Genomic DNA, 12,735 nt, shown 5'->3' on the forward strand with positions numbered 1-12,735 from the left:
CGACTGCTACTTTTCCAAGGGGCTCAAGGATCCTGTTAAGGCAGCGATGGGACCGTAATCCCTACAATAGGGGTGGTGCCTGCTCTTGAACCGCTATAGAGATTACGATGGCCCTCTTCCCTCTGCCTTTAGATGGCGGTCTAACTGTCATGTAAGGCAAACAGAATAGGACTTTGGGGACCCCTAGCGGGGCCCCCATCCCCGGTTAGTCTACGCATGGGCCCTGGGGGACACATGTGGTGCCTCCCAAACATCCATGCATCGTGTGTCAGGTACCACATGGTGCCTGAAACACTGTGCATTGATGATTGAAAACTGCTCTTTTGCATTGTAGCATGTGCTACAGCCCTTTTCTAGGGCAAAAGAGCAGCTTTCCGACCGCCTCCATGGTGGTCACATTGTAATTAGGCAGGTGTAACCACTGACATGTAATCAGTCGGACACCTGCCTGGTACGATGATGGTAGGATGCTCATCCGACCGAAATCATAATGAGACCCTATATGATTAAAAGTAATAAACATTAAGGGGCGGTTGGTTTATAGTCCGAACGCCCAATTACGATGTTTGCAGTCGGAACGTGAACCAGCTGGTCATTTCGACTCAGTTCCGACCGACTCCCAGAGTATTCCTGTTGGTTGGAACTGCCTCGTAACCCCTATGGAGGGCCCTCAGGATTATGATGTTGGTTTCCAACAGCCTTTCCGACATGGAAAGGCTGTCAGAAAATGACTTTAGGGACCCCTGGCAGGGCCCCCTAGCTCCTGAGGTCTAGGATTGGTGCGTACCCCCACTGTAAAACTCTGCACTATGGGGCAGGCCCCATGGGGTGCCTCCGACAGGGTGCAGGGTTTTACACACACACCCATTTTCCCATGGGAGCCTGTGTTATGGCCAGTTCTCTGGCATAACACGTGCTCCCATAGGGAGCAATGGGAATCCGAATGAACAGTGTTCAGTCGCATCGTAATCTGGCAGTGAGAACTGCCTACCGCAAGTTGGTCGGTCCCAAAAACCGAGACTGTGTCGGCCAGAGGCTTTCCACCCAACATCGTAATAAGCTCTAAATATATTAATATTGAACAGTAATATGATTAATCATAGATATAACATATATATGTTTAAATAAACATACACATATAGATATGTATGAGTTTTTTTGAATAAGTATAACATTATATATTTTAAATATATTAAAAAATATATATAAATGTTATACTTATTTGCTTTTTAAACTCATACATATCTATATATGTAGGTTTATTTCAACATATATATTTTAATACTATTATTAAATGAATAATTTATGTTTATATTATAATTTCCTAATTTTTTGTAAACTTTAAAAAACATATATACAATTAATGAAAAACTATAACAAAAAGCTGTAAAAATTTAAAAAACAGACCAATTTAATTACACATAAAATATAAACAATAAAAAAATGTCATTTGCCTAAAAATAAATTACATATTACAAACATTGCTGGATCAAAATATTATAATCTTAAATACACAAAACACCATATGATCTAAATGTTATCAATATAAACAGAACATTAGAATTGTAGAAATAATACACATGCTATTCTCACTCCAATCTCTACAACAGTACTCGGGAATGGTAAAATGTACTATTCCCACTCCAGTTTACGCAACAGTAGGGAAGGCGTTGGGCTCAGGAGGGTAAAAATTACTATTCCCAATCCAGTCCTTGTAACAGTAGGGAAAGCGTTGGACTCCGGAGGGCAACACATTTCCATTCCCATTCCAGTCGATGCAACAGTTGGGAAAGTGTTGGATTGTGGAGGGGTAAAATGTACTATTCCAACTCCAGTTGATGCAACAGTAGGGAAAGGGTTGGACTCAGGAGGGGTAACAATTTACTATTCCCACTCCAGTCTGTGCAACAGTAGTGAAAGCGTTGGACTCAAATTATTATTCCCGCTCCAGTCAGTGCTACAGTAGAGAAAGTGTTGGATTTAGTAGGGGTTCAAATTACTATAGCCACTACGGCAGTGCAACAGTAGGGAAAGTGTTGGATTGTGTTGGATTGTGGAGAGGTAAAATGTACTATTCCCACTCCAGTCTATGCAACAGTAGAGAGACAGTAGTTCACTCCAAGCAAATACATTGCTTAAACAGCTATATTAAATAACAAGAAATATAATTATAAATATTAAATTAAATAATATAATTAAAAATCTATATTTAATTATAAAAAACTTATTTTTTAAATAACAAAATTACATATGTATTACAATGTTTAATAAATATTGTAAGTTAAAAAATATAAAAAACATTAATACAATTAAAATACCACACTATTCTAACAATCATAGGAAACACATGTAATGTAATATACAATGAAAAAGCATGACAGAATTATCACATAACATAATATATAGCACACTTAAAAAAAAAGATTTATTTGTAACTTAAATAACTTTTTACCCTAAACGTCAGCAAACTAAACAACACACACCTAAAATACATCTTAAATATCATACTTTCACATTTTGCATATTTAATTATCGATTAAACATTAAAAATAATTAACCAATAATAAAATAATTATATGTACTTACCTTCCCACCCTTTAACCCTACAAATCCAATAACGTACACCCGATCTATAAATAAACAATATATTATTTACATAATTATTTATCAATTGAACAATTAATAACAATTAACTAATAAAAATGTTATTATATTTAATTAACTTCCATCCCTTTACCCCTTCAAACCCAACAACCCGCACCTAATATATCATACAAAATAATATAGCTACACAGTTAGCATAATTAATTATCAATTAAATAGTTATTAATAGTTAAGATTAATGATTAATTATTAAAACTGATGTCCTTCACAACCTTTACCCTACAAAAACAACTGACCTCAAATATATAAATAAATATTTACATTAATTACATAATTTACTTAATTATCAATTACATAAATAATAATAATTAAAAATGAATTATTAATTAATTATAATTAAATTCCTCCACACCCAATAACCCTTCAAAGCCCACAATGCACACCTAAAGCTTACCCTAATAAAAAAATGAATTACAGAATTAACATAATTATCAATTAAACAATTAATATTAATTAAAAAAATTAATAATTAATTATAATTAATTTACTTCCCACCCTGTACCCCTAAAACCCCCACAACTCACTACGGCACTGAAAATAACAATAAACTATTACATTACATTTAAAAAAAACAACTCAAAATTAACAATATATATTAAAAACATGAACAATAATTATCCAAACAATTTATAACATATACAATAAAATGTATACAAAATACTTTAAAATAATTTTAAAATGATATTATTAACAATGATATTTTTGTAAACCTTATTAACAACATCAATATTAACAACATAGATATTTTTGCACACAGTATTTGTACATCACAATATTTACAATTTGATATTTGTGCCTCTAAATTGTTTTTTTCCGATATTGTGTCAAACCATCATGCTGAGAAAAAAGCAAATAGTGTGGCTTGGCTAGATTATTCTGTGGTGTTCAGTGACTCCCTCCTTTGCTTATTGCACATAAAAATAGGGTTGCGGAAGATTGGAACTTTTACTTACTGATGATTTTATTATCTTCATGTATACATATGATAGGGACAGATTCAACTTTCAGAATTTTGCAGCACAAATGGGGACTAATAATGGTTTAGAGGCACCCACTTTCAACTGAGCTGATACTATATATCCAATTTATACTGACCTTACAGACAAATGTATGTCAACGAAAGTTGCTACTCCGGCTAGAGTGTCCTGATGCTAAGATGGAACATCAGGGATAGGGTGGACATAGTGGCAGGATGCTAAGCTTGGGCTACGTCTTGAAAAGCCAGGTTTTAAGGTGTTTTCTGAAAGTTGCATAGTCAGCTGAGGCTCACAAAGAGCTGGGAAGGCTGGTCTATGTTTGTGCACTCAGAAACCCAAAGGATCTTTCCCCTATGCGCTCTAAGCATATTTTGGGGAGGCGTGCGAGATCTGCAGTAGAGGATCTTAGGGTCCTTGTTGGAATTTAGCGGATAATGCGCTTCCTAAGATACTTGGCACCTTGGCCATGGAATGCTTTAAAAAATATCACCATGGCTTTAAACTTAATTCTTTCTTTCATTCTGAGCCAGTGCGAAGATTTGAGAATAGGAGTCATATGAGATCTAGGCTTTGACTTAAGGATCGCTCTGGCCACTATTTTCTGCATTACTTGTAGATGCTGATTGAGATAGTCGAGTAGGCAAGGTACCGATGCACTTAGGGACGTATAAACATACTCTGGTACAGTGGCATTGCTCACCCAAGATCTTCCGATGCCACACAAGCTCAGCAGCCTTCTCCTGATTACTTGATGCAATGGAACACGCTGCATTACAAACCACTGTTCTTTTACATTCGGTCAATGGATTTTTCCTTACCAATCGATTTGAAACATGCACTCATGCATACCATTAAATATAATTGTCAAAATTCTCCTCCTATCAGCAGCCTTTAGCGAGTCACCGAAATGTAGTGTATTTGGCTACAACAGACAGATGTGCGGATGGAGCTCCTTGGAGGAAGATTAATGGGCAAATCCTTACTCTTGGGGTGGGGTTTCTGGAGTAGTTGCTAAATCGAACATTTCACAGCAATTTACCCAATATATATTAAGTGAAAACTATAAATGGCACTTTATATTCCAGGCTGCTACATAACATGGCTAAAAGGCATTGGAATTAACAGTCAATGTCTCTTGCATTGCAGTGACTGATTGGCTTTGACAGTGCTTGTTTCTTGAGTTGACCCTTTTCTTCCTTTCCTATCCCCTGCATGTATTTTCTCACTGGGCACACCAGTCTCTAAATAAATTACATGTTAGCCTTAATTGCTATTAATGTCTTACTGCAATTTGCCTGCGACTCATTTAAAAGATCCAAACCTCTTCTATTTTAAAAGTCATACCCCTGTAACCTAACTACTTCTCACCTCCTCTAGCTCATGTATTATCACCATTAAACATCTGCAGAGCCTCCTTTTCCCCAATGATAACACCTAACTCCTATTAAGGGTTTTCTTTAGCTCACAAGGCTAATCCCAAAAATCAACATTAAAACATAACACTGAATCAACCACTAAGCTTGGGTATTGGAGCAGCGTGCTGCCCAGGGCAAAGCACATCAGGAGTAGAAAATGCTATATAAAAGCAATTAAGATTAGCAAATCAAAAAAGCAATTGAGATTACAATTACAAGATGATTTTTTTAAAAATAAGAGTACGTTTACTTTTCTGCTGCCAGGCAAGTATTCTAACAGGATCTCACTAAGGTTTCCATTGGGGATGTAACTGTTGTAAAGATCTGTCCCACTGCCATAAAAACACACAAATATTGAACAAAAAATAGTGGCTTCAGTCCTTTGGAATTGGTTAAATATTGGACACAGTCAGACGAAAATCTGAAAGTTCGATGGCTACTGATTACCACGCCTCCAAGTAGCCACAGGTGACAACGGCCCGCCCCCAGCAATGGTGGTTCGCTTCAGGCGTGTTGCAGACTGGCGTGCTCCGTGAACCCTGCCGAGTGATTGCGTTTTTCTTGTCGGCAATTGGTGGCAGTAATGGGCCGGCTGCCGAGCGTTCTTTACCTGGAGGGTGCTTTTTCTTCTGCTTGATGCCTCTGCGTTCGTGAAGGCAAGGCTCCCACGCAACTGCGGTGGAATTCCCGCTGCAGGTTTAGACGACATCCGTGCAAGTGAGGAGAAGGAGGTTATCTCGTGCTGCAGCGGCCCCTTTGATCTGTGAGTGCAGAGCGCCGGGTGCTAGTAGCGAGCTGTGAGCCCACCGCTGATGGTGAAAATCCCCTAAGGCGGTGGAGAGACAAGTGGAGGGAAAACAGAAATTGACCTGCGCAGCACAGTCCGTTGCTACTGGAGAGCAGAACAGACCTTCACTCCTTTCTCCCTTCCTCTACAAGTCATCTTCTCTGTGCGTGTAATACCAATTTTACGCTTCATCTATGGCTTCCCTTTGTTAAGAGCGCTCTAGAGATTAGAGCGCGCAAACACATTTTTCGGGGAGAGAGCATACTCACAAAAGAAGCATATAATTATAAGTGTCACCAAAGTATAGTGGGAGAACTGTAAGGAATTGAAGTGGTCAAAATGGGAAAACTTCTTAACGCAGCCCGCCTCAAAGTTAAAACTCGCCGAGCCCAGGCCAAGGAGGCAAAAGAGGCAGCCCGTTTGGCTAGTAAGGAGAATGCCTCCAGTCTGTTTGGACTTGACACCACTCTTGAGAGCTCAGAAGAGGAGGATCTACCCTCTGTTGCATCTTCGGAACAGGTGGATATGGCAAATAAAAATGTAACCACAGTCATGCCAGTAACATCTCTACAGGATAACTCGGTGACAGAGGGTCCCAAAAAGGCAAAAGAGGTGAAAGAGGCTAAACAATTTGCATTATTTTTTTTAAAAGCTACATTGCAGTCCCCCTCTCCAGGCTCCAGCCCAGCGCCGAAATGTTTTAAAGAGCCCTCAGGAGTCGTAGCGCCACCAGTACCAGTAATAGACTTGGCCCCTAAAAGTCAGGATAAATCGCAATGCAACCCGAAAGCTGATCTGCTTACAATCATAGAGACATCCTTGGGACAAAATCTAAGCTAGGATGGGATAACCTCCTTATCTTTGCTGACTGCTCAAAATGGGAAACAACTAGGGCAACCAGAAACATCAGAAATAAATGACCAGGCCGCCTCCGCCTCCAGTGTCCCGAGCACCTTGATGACTCCCCAAGTCAAGACACCGATACAGCCTCGGGTTTTTCCGCAGGATCTGATATCTCAAACTGGCCTGATGTCTTCCGAAGGAATAATAGTAGGAAACATTTCTTTCGCTGTTGACGCTCCTCATATTATCTTCAGCCCGAATACGGAGCTAGCAGGTGAATTTCAGATGAGTGTCAAAGACATGTTAAATTTAATTCTGGAGGAGGTCTTTGAGCTGAAGAGAACTCAGAAAACCAAACTTGCCTCTCTTCATCAACGATTAGGGCAAATCGAAGAGGCAATGTCAAGCTTTCCAATTAAACTGCAGGAGGCAGAAGCCAGGATCTCAGTTTTAGAGGACCAGATGACTATAGTAATGGGGGAAGCTAAAGCAGCGGCCAAAAGTAAGAATCTTCTGGAGAACAAACCTGAGGAGCTGGAAACCACTCCCGGAGGTCCAATCACCGGTTTGTCGGAATTCCGGAAGGCATCGAGGGCTCCCAACCCCTATAGTCGGTCAACTCGTTTATTAAACAAAGGGTTCTTCCAGAGTTCGAAGGAGATCCCACCATCACCAGGGCTCATCGGGTTCCTGCCTGTCCGTTTCCCAGTTCTACGATGCCACGGACAATACTGCTAAATTTCCAACAGAGACAGTTTTTAGTGAATGAAACTGTAAAATGTTTTTTTCCGATATGACTGCTGTGGCGGCAAATAGTAGAAAGGAATTTGTGAAGATCCTCCACTTGTTCAAAGCTAACGGGTCTCAAGCATCAAAACTGAGAGTCTTAGTTAAGGGCAAATTTTGTATGTTTTCTGACCCTGATGAAGCCCAGGGATTATTAAAAGAGATCTTGCAGGGCTTTGAAGGAAAAGTTTGATTTAATATAATTTCACTGTCATAAATTGGGGGGTTAGGGGGACAAGGCATCTCTTGTCTCCTTCACTGGAAGGCCAGGTCATTTGCCGAGTTGTTATATGATCACGATAGGGGTCTTACCCTTATAGCGTGCGCTTGTTTGCATGCTTAATTAATATTTGACAAATCCAAGCATTGCTGGGGGGACTAGGGATAGGGTCACTCGGGTGTATTTACATGACACCCAGGTTAGATGGGGGGGTGAAATGTGGTTAGTGTGGTCAGTGGGGGGTTTTCCACATTTTGGGGGGGAGGGGTCACGAGGGGTGGGATGGGAGCATAAGGGAAAAAATGAAGTACTTTTTTTTCAAATTCATTCAGGTTTTTTACATCCATTCTTTAGTTTGACTCTGGGTCAGATAGTGTGTGGGAGGCTGTTTAGGTGGTTTAAGTTTTGGTTTCTTCTTTATTATGGCTTCTAAGGAACTGCTGAAAGTGGCCTCTTTTAACGTTAATGGTCTTAAAAATAAAAATAAAATGTGGGCATTGAATTGTGGATTAAAACAGAAAATCCGGCGGTGATTTTATTGCAAGAGACCCACATACCAGCTGCAAACTGTCAGACTTCCCTATGTTCAGGTCCTGGGAAGCCTATAGGGAATTTTCTTCGTCTTCAGCCTCCGATAAAGGGACAGCAATATTTTTAAGTAATAGATTCCAGGTGGAGGTTTTCAATTTTGACAAAGATCAGTATGGTCGTTGGTGCTGGGTTACCTGCATTTCTAGACAGTGACAGAGACCGATAACCTTTGTCAGTATATATGCCCCAGTTGAGGATAATCCACAAGTGTATGAGGATCTCTTTCAATCCCTAATTCAAGCACCAGGTGAGTTGATTCTGGGGGGAGATTTCAATGTTCTAATGAATCCTAAAATCGACTCCTAAGCGCTGGCTAACAAACAATTGAAACCCGAAACTTTAAGAACTATGCAACATTATGGAGTAACCTTGGATCTACAGGATCCATGGCGTGTAGCCTTTCCAACTAAAATAGCGTATATTTGTTGATCAGGTAGATTTCATACCTCTTCACGCATTGATTTCTTTTTGGTCTCTCTGAGTTTGTGCTTTAGCCAGCAGAGATTCCTACATAACGGATTCTAAGACCATGTTATGTTGGTGCTTGAATTACAACTAGGAGATTGTGCTAGGACCCCTAAAAGATGGACGCTGAGTAGACAATATTTTAATGAAGAGGATTGGGTGGGTTTTATCGGGAAAGAGATCAAGGAATTTCTATCACAAAACTATGAGACTGCACCATTGAATGTGGTTTGGGACGCACTCAAGGCTTTCGTCCAGGGGTTAATTATTGGAAAAGATGCTGAAAATGTAAAAAAAAGTTAGGGAAGATAAGAGAATCTTGGAGCAGAAGGTCCAGAGGTCTTACTCTATATTTCTCAACAACCCCTCTGTGTTTAACCAGCGCCAGCTGGATCAGGCTAAATGAATCCTCTTTGCAACAATATCGTCAAAAAACATATGAGGAAAGTCATTTTACAGGCAGGTTTTTGGCCTGCCAGGCTAGGGAGCAGGCTGTTTCTAATTAGATTAATGTGTTAAAATGCCCCTTAACCGCCTCTCACACAGATGACCTAGTCAAAATCTATATCTATACTACAATTATAAAGAGAGAGTTGAAACATTTGAGGCGGGAAATCTCAAGAAGTACAGCACCAATCACAACACCCAATACAGCATTGTAAAGGGGAGTTGCAGCAGATGGACATAGGTTATACATCTGGCTACCATATACATTACAAAGGTCAAACAACCTTAGGGGTAAAGTAGTCCCTTGTGGGCGTTGGCGTTCTACTGTCAGCGATGGGCATGTCAAAGTAGCGGGGGCGTGTCAAAGTAGCGATGGGCGTTTCAAACTACACTTTGTGGGCATCACAGTTGTCAGAGGGGCAGGCCCAAAACAAAAAATGATAATAAAATATGCGCGCACATTCACGCTCCATACTGATACTGATAACACTCACAGTACTTGCCGTGCTAACTAAAACAAAGCTTTACTCATTGTGAGCCTCAGCGTTGGCAGAGGGGGTTGGCATAAAAAAAGGGGCGCGGCTTTCAAAAGCGCACTATTCACTCGGCGCAACATTCACGCTTTTTTGGGCATCACTGTTGTCAGAGGGGCCGGGGCTGGCAAAAAGAAAGGGGCGCGGCTTTCACAAGCGTGGTATTTCACTCGGCGACACATTCACGCCTTTGTGGGCGTCAACGTTGTCAGAGGGGCCTGGCCCAAAACTACAAACAATAAATAAATGGCCGCCGATTTCACTGTGCAAGCCCATTCATGCTCCATTAATGATAACACTCACAATATTTGCGGCGGGAACAAAAACTGAGCTTCACTCATTTGTGAGCCTTGGCGTTGTCAGAGGGGGCAGGCATAAAGAAAGGGGCGCGGCTTTCACAAAGACGCCGGAAGCATAGCGTCCTTGGAGTTGAGGCGTTTGGCAGTGATGCTATCAGCGGCGTCTAAGTGCACCAAGCAAGTCTTTGGGGAGTGCGTGAACCTAGTAAGGCACACGCCCTCAGTGTGCATGCCAGGACTGATCAGGGGCGTCGGCAGGAGCGGACACACGCGTTCGCATTCTGCGGAAAGGACAACAAACCGCAGAGCACACGCTCACCTTCCGCGCAACAGAAAGAGGGGTTCTAAGCAGCCGCACAGGCAAGTCGCATGAAACAATAAATGTACCATGCCATGAACTTTTAAAAAAACTTTGCCTTGCCTATTCTAACCATTTAAGACATTCTTTTTCGTACCTGGACAACGTCGGGACGGGCTGCTAGTCAGTGATATAATGCTACAGCATTATGGGTCTATATATGGTCCACAACAGACTGTGGATATTACTTCTCTAAGAGGATTTTTGCATAATAATGGATTACCGACACTCTCAGATATGGAAAAAAATCTGTGGCAAGCCCCTTCACAATGGAAGAGTTGGTTGGGGTTATTAAGAATCTGCCAAATGGTAAGGCCTGTGGCCTGGATGGATTTCCGCCTGAGTTTTTTAAAGTCTTTTATTGTTCAGTTGCGGACTTTTTTCTTCGTTTAGTTAATTCTATTTGGGGCGGGGGGCAATACCAGAGTCCTTTAGACAAGGCAACATAGTTAGTTTCCTGAAAAAAGGTAAGAATAGCAAGGTCCCAAATTCTTATCGCCCGATTACGTTATTAAACTCAGATTATAAAATCGTTACTAAACTGTTATCTATTCGGTTTAATCAATATGCCGCGCATTTGATCCATCCGGACCAGAATGGTTTTATTGCTGGTAGGCAGCTTGCCACCAACACACATTATTTAACTGAGACGTTGGATTATTTCGACACACGATTTTACATCATTTTGATATTTCCTCGAAGATCACGACCCTGATCCATTATTTATATCTTAATGCTAAAGCCAATGTAATTATTAACACCTCGGTGGCCGGGCAGGTTAAAGTAAAACGAGGCACAAGGCTAGGGTGCCCTTTATCGCCAGTCCTATTTGCTTTTTTTTTTAACCATTGGCGATAGCAATAAAGACCTGCACTGATATTCGTCCCCCAATTCCATCTATGGCGAAATTAAAATTATACGCCGACGATATTAGGCTTATTATTAAACCAGAGCTAGAGGTTCAGGCTAAAGTTTTCCAGGTTTTTGAGGATTGTGAGGTTTTAGGTGGGTATCGTATTAATAAAAAGAAAACTGAAGTTTTACAATGTGGTGGAGCAGGCTTGGATCTGCACCCTGATATTCTTTCCTTTGTTAACACCAAACCTAAGAGATATCTGGGGGTATATTTTTCTGAAAGTGTTGGTGACCTATATCACCTAAATTTTGCACCGCTTCTACGAAAAACTCAGGCCCTGTTTTTACGCTGGAACTCTCTTCCATTATCTATTTTGGGCCGGGTGGCCTTGATTAAAATGTCTGTCCTTCCTTTGTTTAATTTTTTGTTTTCGACCATTCCCTGTATTTTATCAGGCTCCTTTTTTACCCAAGTAGAGTCTATGTTTACAGCCTTCCTTTGGGCAAAAAAATCACTGTGAATTGCACTTAGCACTTTATATGAAGAGTCGGAACAGGGAGGCTTGCCTCTTCCGAATCTTAGGGACTATTACTATGCTTATTTTGCACAATATTTATCTAGATTCAAGTCTCAACAACAATCAAATCTTGTTATCAATAATTTTATTAATCTAACGTGTAGGGAAAAACAGATCCACTCCCCTTTGTCAGTCTTCAAATCCCTACACTGGTTCATCCCGGAGGATGCGGGAAAACCGCTGTGGACTGAAAAAGACCCCCCGCCAGATTAGGATGGCTGGGGGATCGTTTTTCAGTCCTCAGCTTTTCCGCCGCGGTCGCCTTCCGACTGCGGCGGAAAAGCAATAACATGGCTAGCGGTGTCTATCAGACACCGCAGGCCATATTATGATGGAGTAGAATGTATGCTTTTCCACGGCGGCATTTCCGCCGTGGAAAAGCATACGGACCATCACTTCGGGGGCCCGTTGCGGGCCCCCTGGGTGAAGGGGGGTGCACATGGGGGGTACCGCGTGGTGCCTGCCGCTTTGTGCACGCAAATGCGGTGCATGCATTTTTAACATTGCGGCGGGTGCAGCTCGAAGCTGCACCCGCCGCAATATTAAAAATACAGGATGTGACCGCCAGGGTGGCGGTCACATCCTAATTTGCACAGAGAGACCGCCGCTGCCCCTGCGGACGGTCCCTCCTACTCCTCTACTCCTACTATGGTGGCGGACGGACTCGGGTCCGTCCGCCATCATAATCGGCCCCTTAGTTCACACCCAGAAGAACATTTAGTGCCATGGATGTTGGCCAATCTCACATTATATGCAGTTGAAAGGAACAGTACATCCAAAATTGGCCAGTAGTTTGAAGCATCTACAGTAACACTATGATGATGATAAGAGATTTATAAAGCGCTCAGCTACCTAGAAAGAGTGTCCTACCACAGGCTAAGGCTACCTGCAATTTGCACCGTTTCTAACTAGCACTG

At 41.4% G+C, this 12,735-nt stretch overlaps 1 protein-coding gene across 1 annotated transcript in view; it reads left to right on the forward strand.

Moving 5' to 3' along the window:
• Positions 1 to 7,479: 7,479 nt before the first annotated feature.
• ADGRV1 (adhesion G protein-coupled receptor V1) overlaps positions 7,480 to 12,735 on the forward strand; it is a 2,034,994-nt gene continuing 2,029,738 nt past the window's right edge. Inside the window, exon 1 of the mRNA XM_078677778.1 lies at positions 7,480 to 7,591. Coding sequence (XP_078533904.1) covers positions 7,480 to 7,591 — 112 coding nt within the window. The remainder of the gene's footprint in view (positions 7,592 to 12,735) is intronic.

This window comes from Lissotriton helveticus, chromosome 2_1 (genome assembly GCF_964261635.1).
Source record: "Lissotriton helveticus chromosome 2_1, aLisHel1.1, whole genome shotgun sequence".
In the NCBI taxonomy this organism is placed as follows: domain Eukaryota; kingdom Metazoa; phylum Chordata; class Amphibia; order Caudata; family Salamandridae; genus Lissotriton; species Lissotriton helveticus.